This window comes from Eurypyga helias, unplaced genomic scaffold (assembly GCF_000690775.1).
Source record: "Eurypyga helias isolate BGI_N326 unplaced genomic scaffold, ASM69077v1 scaffold28754, whole genome shotgun sequence".
Taxonomy (NCBI): domain Eukaryota; kingdom Metazoa; phylum Chordata; class Aves; order Eurypygiformes; family Eurypygidae; genus Eurypyga; species Eurypyga helias.
In genome coordinates this window covers 1-7722 of record NW_010246052.1, presented here as the reverse complement: position 1 = coordinate 7722, position 7722 = coordinate 1, and the positions used below count along the sequence as shown (strand labels likewise).

Sequence of the window (7722 nt, the reverse complement as noted above, 5' to 3'; positions counted from 1 at the left end):
TAGCCAGAGTTAAACCACGACAATCTGCTGCCTGATGGAGGGGAGAAGGAGAAACGGAGACGGTGCCAGGTCTTGGAAAACGCCTGCCGCAGGCAGCCTTGGCTCCTAGGGAAGAATTTGCACCAGCGAAGCCTGCTTTAGGGGTTTGTAGCCTTTAACGTTCATGAATCAAGGGCTTCCTGGGCTTGGAAAGGTTGTGCCCACCTGCCTGAAGAGGATCAGATGTATTGTTTCCCAGGAGGGAGCTGGGAGGAATCCCCAGCACCGGACACCACCAGAGGGTGCTGCACGCGGGCAGCGTTCCACCCAGATAAGGAACAGGAGAGAGGTGGGCGCATTTTTAGGATGTTTAACATTTTCAGACTTTCCCCTTGTAGATTAAGGGCCAGATGGTGCAAAACACCAAGGGCCCTCCGCTCCCATCAACTTCAGACCTGAAGGATTCCAGTGTCTCCCTCCGTAGTGCTGGAGGCCTGGCAGGACCCTAACAACAGGCTTTGAAAGGGACCAAGTGGCTGGCAGAGGGAAGAGCCACAGAAGGGCTGGGTGCTGCTCAGAGCCTCCTCCCCAGCCAGCCCGTCTCCCTGCAGCGCGATAAACCCAGTGCACCAACTGCCACAGCCTCTTGGGACACGCCACTGCTGCCAGACCCTGAGCAACTGCCGCTCCTGAAAACCTGTCAGCGGCATCACGCTCCGGGCCAGCACCCCTGCCACGCTCCGGGCCAGCACCCCTACCACGCTCTGGGCCAGCACCCCTCGCCCTGCTTTGCCAAGCAAAAAATCAGCCAAGCCGAGGCTGATTAAATTCTCACTCCCTCAAAACAAACCTTTCCTGAGCCTTATTTTCAGCTGCTGCATCCGACCTGCTCAGAGAACAAACATCAGGGAACATCTTCATGGAGGGGCCATCTGCATGTGAACAGTCCTCCCTGCCTCAGGTTGCACAAAAAGCACGCAGGCCCGCGTCGCAGCACGCATCGTGGAGACCTGACGAAGCCAACTCCACCACTGCTGTTTATCCACAGCAACAGAAGGAGCTGCCCGTGTGCCGCGTCACCGCTCCATCGTGCCGGCTGCGGGGAGCTGCATCCTCATCCCTCAGACAAAAGAGGGGCTGGCTGCTCCCCCCTCCTCACCCGGGCGTGCACCGTGCCCAGCCCTGCACTGCTGGGTGTGAACACACGTGTGACAGACCCCTGTCTCCAGCCGCACTTTGTGTTCCACAAACACCTCCTGCAATGAGCGCCGGCGCACTTCCAGTGCCAGCAGCTTAAAGGCAACAAGAAAGCATTTCATGGAGCGCTCAGGCATGGTCAGGCGCACGGGAACAGGTTACACCATCTCAAGGTTGCTTGCAAAACCTGCGGGAGCAATAAGCCCCACGCTGAACAGCGATGCGGTGCGTACTGAAAGCAGTGGGCTGCTGCAAGAGGGTAACCTGCACGCGATCTAAGCTTCCACCACTGCCTCCCGAGCCACGGCTGGGTAACGCCGCCAGTTTCCGTGATAACAGCGCAGATCTGTCCAACTGATCTTCCCAGGAACCCCCTTCCTGAGCGGTACCAGCCCCTGCTAATCCAATCCCAAGATTAGCAGGTGGTCTGTGAGTACGACCAGGCCCACCATCGCCTGGATGGAAGCTGTCCCATCTGCAGTAAACGAGACACGTAAACTCGGCAGTACTCTCATCTTTAAGACCTCTAGAATTCCTAGAGAGAGCAGGAACTCATTCAGCTTTAAGAAACTCTGCCTAGATCTGCTTAGAGAAGTTACAGAGCTGAAGACATCTACTCCTTGGGAAGATTCAGCTCAAATTACAGCTGAGCTGATTTACCCCTGGGACAAGACTAATACAGCAATAGCCTGGCCACAGACCTCAGAGAAGGTGCCCAAGTATAACCAGGGAAGTCAATTATCCCTGCACCAAGTGGAAACCACACGGCCCAGTGGCAACAGCCATTGTTTTGGTGCAATGTGGGTTTTTAGGCCTTGCTTTTTGCAAAGACCAGCAGAAGCATCAATTCTCACTCGCTATAGTCTCGCACAGCAAAAATCTCACCCACCACGCTGCCGACGGCCGAATCCCAGCCCTCAGTGAAGCATCAACACCCAAAGACACTGCCTTACCGTTGACGGAGAAATGCCTTCCCCTCTCCCTGCACCTGCCAAAAGCAGGCAGGGATCATAGAATCATGGAACGGTTTGGGTTGGAAGGGACTTTAAAGATCATCTAGTTCCAACCTCCTGCCATGGGCAGGGACACCTTCCACTAGACCAGGTTGCTCAAATCCTGGGGGATTCCCTCTCCCAGGCAGCTGTTGGGAACACAAACATCTGAGCATGGATGTCTTAACGGCAGGAGACTCCAGGAATTAGGATCATATCATAGAATTATGGAACGGTTTGGGTTGGAAGGGACCTTAAAGCCCACCCAGCCCCACGCCCTGCCATGGGCAGGGACACCTTCCAGGTTGCTCCAAGCCTCATCCAGCCTGGCCTTGGACACTTCCAGGGATGGGGCATCCACAGCTTCTCTGGGCAACCTGTCCCAGTGCTCCCCACCCTCTGCGGGAAGAATTCCTTCCTGATATCCAGTTTACGCTGTTCTCAGCACACGTATGCCCTAGCTAAACATTCAGGGAAGATGGCCAGACATTCCCGATACAACATTTGCTACATGAAACAAAAAATCTTTCCTTATGCAGGGAAGAAACTCTTGGAGCGAGGCCTCCAGACCATCCCAGGGGAAAAAACACCAGCTTACAGAAGCACTTACCTATTACCGAGTTGCTATTTCTGTTGACAGGTTTGGGAGGAGGGACGGGAGGCTGTTTGGCAGGAGCGGTGCTGGTTGTACTCGTGGGAGCAGTAGTGTTGGCACTGGCAAGAGTAGGGGGCAGAGTCCTGGGGGCTGGGGAAGGGGCAGCTGCGGAATTGACCGTCTTTGTTGCAACGGGGGCTGTGGTGGAAGGTACAGTCTTTGCAACGCTGCCGGCAGGCAGGGGATCCTTGGCCTGTGCTTCGTTTGCCTCCTGGGAAGTGGAGGGAGGTCTTTTTGGAGGAAGCAGAGGCTGCCTGGGAACATACGGCTCCTGAGGTGGTTCCAATTCGGGCCCAGAGTGGCTGCTGGATGAGCCTGCAGTGAGACAGCTCGGTTTAAGAGACTGGAGTGGGAAGAAGCAGATGAGAATTCAAAGCCAGTCCTGGAAGACTCCAAAGTGACCCATTTTGAACACATCTGGTTTCTTACCCTGCCTTTTCTTTGGTTCCTCAGCTGGAACAGGCTTCCTAAGGCTGGGTGGCCTTGTGGCCTCTTCTTCCTGGCTGGCCAGGTTACAAACCCCGGGACCACCGATTGGGACTGTGTGGCCGTTCTTCAGCGCCGGTGGGTTGAGCTTGTCTGGTTCTTCACCATCTGCAAGGGGACCGGAGGGGGGAGAAGCAAACAGAAAACACTCAGAAAGCCGGGGACGGAGATGACACGGCTGAGCTGACTGCACTGCCACCCATCCGCACCCACTTCCCTCTGCCTCCTGGGAGAGGTGGTCACCAGTCCCCCTCCTGCAGAGAGCACACCACCACCGACGAGCTGACAGCCCTTGATTTCATTATCAACAAGCCAAATGGCACAGCACTGTACCCATCCAGTGTTCTTCTGCAGCAGCAGCCTCCCAACCTACCGCCTTGCTTAGAAAGAACGCTACCACGTTTAAGACTAGTATGAGGCCTAGTACCTTACTTTTTTACCTTTGTTTTAATCAGATGCAAGGAGACCTCTCCAGAATCTGATGTAGCTCACCATCGCTGTTTCTGCGTTTACAGATGGAGTTTCCCAAATGTTAGGAGCAAGACCTCTTTTGGAAAAAAAACCCATCCTCTTTTCAGTCCATGCTTTTGAGAGCACGTAAAACCCTCGTCACAATCTGGAATTTCTCAACCATCCTCTGCCTCTGTTGCCCTGACAGGACCAGCTTCACAGTATTATTCCCAAAATCTGACTTAGCATCCACTCTAACGGGCACTGCCCATTTTGACTGCTTTCCAACCCAAGGAAACTTGGATACACCACCAATTGGATTCAAAAATCCTTAGCATTTTCAGGCTACCATCTCTCAAGCAATTGCAGTGTGCAGTGTGCCCCCGGGTGTCAGAGCCCTGCATGCCCTGTTCCTTTATTTTTGATGATTTGTTCCACTGCCCCCTTCCCCTCTCCACTGCCTCCCCTTCCCTGAACTGGCGTTACTCAGAAGCTGAAAGCAAAGATGCCAGGAAGCCAGCGCTGCCTCGCTCGCTGAGCCGCCCTTCCCCGAAACACAGGACGCACACGCAGCACCAAGAGGGAGTTTCCTCCCCAGCCAGGGCTGAAACGCCAGAGATGGGCCGCAGCTTTGTACAGCAGCAATTGCCTCCGGCTAGCGAAGTCTTCAGCAAGGGAGATGGAACAGCACGGTCTGGCGTCCCGCTCCACTCGCACCTTGCATGCCCTTCTCCGGCACGGAGCCGCAGCACGCACAGAGTGCTCCCGATGGCCTCGCACCCCCTCGCTCCCGACTTCAGTGACCCCCTCACGGCCAGGGCAGTCTCCAGCGCTGTCTTCTCCTTCCTGTGAGCCTGGCGCAACCTGCAAGCCCCGACAGCAGCAGGGCCTCCTCTCCCTGCTGCCCCGGGTTTGAGAGCCACCTCTATGGCTCTTCCCTACCTCCTTGCTCACTCCTCTCAAAGTGTGTCCAGCAGTTTTTCCTCCTAAGAAAGTCAACCGACCTTGTACAAGAAGGTTTTAAAGCTGCAAGCAAACACAATCACCTACCACCACCGTCTTATGACTGCCCAAGTGTCTCAAACTCGTAGAAGGGATTAAGATAATGCGCGTGCTAATCTAACCCTCCTGACAACACCGACTGCTCCCTCACACCTTGGGCCTGCACTTTGCCCAGATTATAACCATCTTCTGTTTCTTAAGCCAGATCAGATGACTCCAAACAGAAAATAATTCTGTCTCTCAGCCACGCTTCTGTTACACCCCTACAAGTTGGGAAGATCTCCCTGTCATCTCCAGTTGGAAGTTTGTTACCCAAAGCCTTTGATCTCTCTGCCAGAGTTTCATCCTGTGACCTCACACACTTCTGTACCCCAGCGAAGCCTCCCTGCAGCCCAGCACTTACCCCAGGGGTAGCTGCAGGTGGCTTTCCTCACAGTGCAGCTGCAAACAACAGTGTTAAGACGTTTCCTCTCAGCTTTGCTTTCAGTGGTTTGGTCTGAAAACCACTTTTTCACCTCCACTTTTCCACTCTGCATCTTTCTTAGAAGGCTGAAATTTGCATCAGGCTAAGCCTGCCCCTGCATCAGGCCCTTGCAGGTGCAGCTGTAGATGGCCCTAAGGCAGAGACCACACTGCCACCCAGACGGTGAGCTGCTCTCCCACCACACGATCCTGCCTGCTCGCTGGTACCCACATCACCCAACACGCCCCAGCTGACTAGACGATGCCTGATCCGCCTGAAATGTTATTTTGGCAGAGTGGCCCCAACTCAAGAGACATCAGGGATGACAGAAAAGGGAATAAAACTTCTCTGACAGCAGGGCAAGCTTCAATAATCATAGAATTATAGAATCACAGAACGGTCTGGGTGGGAAGGGACTTAAAGACCATCTAGTTCCAGCCCTCTGCCATGGGCAGGGACACCTTCCACTAGACCAGGTTGCTCCAAGCCTCATCCAGCCTGGCCTTGGACACTCCCAGGAATGGGGCATCCACAGCTTCTCCAGGCAACCTGTCCCAGTGCCTCCCCACCTTCTCCAGGAAGAATTCCTTCCCCATGTCCCATCTCCATCTCCCTCTTTCCGTTTAAACCCGTTATCCCTTGTCCTGTCACTCCCTGCCCTTGGAAAAAGTCCCCCCCAGCTTCCTTGTAGCCCCCCCAGGCACTGGAAGGGGCTCTAAGGTCTCCCCGGAGCTTCCCTTCTCCAGGCTGAACCCCCCAACTCTCCCAGCCTGTCCCCATGGCAGAGGGGCTCCAGCCCTCGGAGCATCTCTGTGGCCTCCTCTGGACTCGCTCCAACAGCTCCATGTCCTTCTGCTGTTGGGGCCCAGAGCTGGAGGCAGAACCGCAGGGGGGTCTCACAAGAACAGAGCAGAGGGGAAGAATCCCCTCCCCAGTAAGCTTAGCCGTGAGCACCTACGACACCACACCGTGAACCATCTCGCCTGTAACTCCCTGAGGAAACGCCCCTAACCCAGGCAGCTCCAAAGCCATCAGCTGGTTTCTTTTTTCCAAGCCTAAGGCCTTCCAACCTGCGCGCAAGGCCAGCACCTCTCCCGCCATGGTTACAGCGCAGTCTGCAGCGCGATCAGAACAAGCCGGAGCGTGACGGAGGAGCCCAGCGGGACAAGGCAGGGTGGCTGGAGCGGGACGCGTACGAGAGGAAAAGGATAGGAAATGACACACAGAACATCCCTTCCCTCCCCGCCGGCAGCAGGCAGGAAGATGTCCAAGACAGGCATTATGCCCTCTTAGCAACATCTTCCTCGCTGCACGGCTGCCTTCCCGGCCAGGTGCGGAACTCAGACGTAGGGACAAAGGCAAGACAGTCGGCGGCCGCGTTAGCCAACAGCCATCCAACTTGTCTCCCCCAAAAGAATGGCTGCGAGGGTGAGGTTTTGCTAGAGGAAGATCGGCTACACAGAAGACAGACAGGAGGAGAAGTTCATTTGCAGACTCACCCTGCTCAGGGTCTTCCAACAGAACCCCTCTTTTTACCAGCTCCTCTCTTGGCTTTCGCATAGAAATCTTTCGTTCTAAAACTGACATTAAATTGAAAAAAAGCACTCAGAAAACAGCATAAGCTAGAAGTTCAAGATGATACTTTTGGTTTTTGTTTAAAGGGATCCTCTGGAGGAAATAAAAGGGCTTCCAATTTCACTGGTTTGCCCGGATTCAGAGGCAGGAGGAGGGCCTGCACGTCCGGGCCTGCACTTCACACTGGATGGTAGAGCAAACCCTCCCTCCCCACAGCTGCTCGGGGAGGTTCCTTTGGAGAAAGGCATTTGTTTGTCTGAAGCCGCTGCTCCGTGGCAAGGTGTTTCTGGAGAGCTCGCAGGTGCCAGCCCATCGCCAGCCTCACGCTTCGGTTCTCAGGCCTGTCAGCGCACGGGCTCGGGACAGCAAGGCCCTCTCACCAGCCAGCTGGGTAGCTCTCCCGAGCAGAGGAAGGGACTCCCACCCAGCCCCCGTTACTCTACCTTCCGAAGTCTCCTTAAATTTGTCACTGCTTTTCTTTTTCCTCCACTTCCAGGGTTTGAAGATCTTGCCAAAACTTGAGAACTTGCTTTTCCTCTTTGTAGGAGGTGTGGTGTCACCCGATTCCAACACGTCTACCCCCATGCCGGCGTCAGCTGGGGGGTGATCCACCTCTTCGGCTGCGCAGAAAAGAGCGAAGGAAGAAGTTACGGCTGTGCTGCAGCAAGAGCTGCCGTCTTCCCCCCAGCCCGCCCCTTGCACACTGGGGTGCACGTTCATGCAAAGAAGGGAGCGAGACTCCATGCCATACGTCACCCGCCAGCCTTTCCCGTTAGCTCAGGAGACAAGAGGGGCGTTTCCAGCGTTAACAGGCCACGGGGTACCCGCGAGGAGGCTTTCCAACGCAACACGGATTAGTTGGCAGCGTCACAGCTTCGCCCAAGGAACACAAATCACTTTGCTGCAGTTTCTCATAGAATCAT

At 55.1% G+C, this 7722-nt stretch overlaps 1 protein-coding gene across 1 annotated transcript; it reads right to left on the bottom strand.

The window, feature by feature from the left end:
* Positions 1-1196: 1196 nt before the first annotated feature.
* On the bottom strand, positions 1197-7419 carry LOC104505313 (phosphatase and actin regulator 4-like; the record flags this gene model as incomplete). Its single annotated transcript, XM_010150274.1, has 6 exons — positions 1197-1271; positions 2130-2164; positions 2779-3138; positions 3253-3417; positions 6724-6804; positions 7243-7419. Coding segments are annotated over 6 exons (893 nt in total), but the record flags the coding sequence as incomplete, so codon positions are not given.
* Positions 7420-7722: the final 303 nt, after the last annotated feature.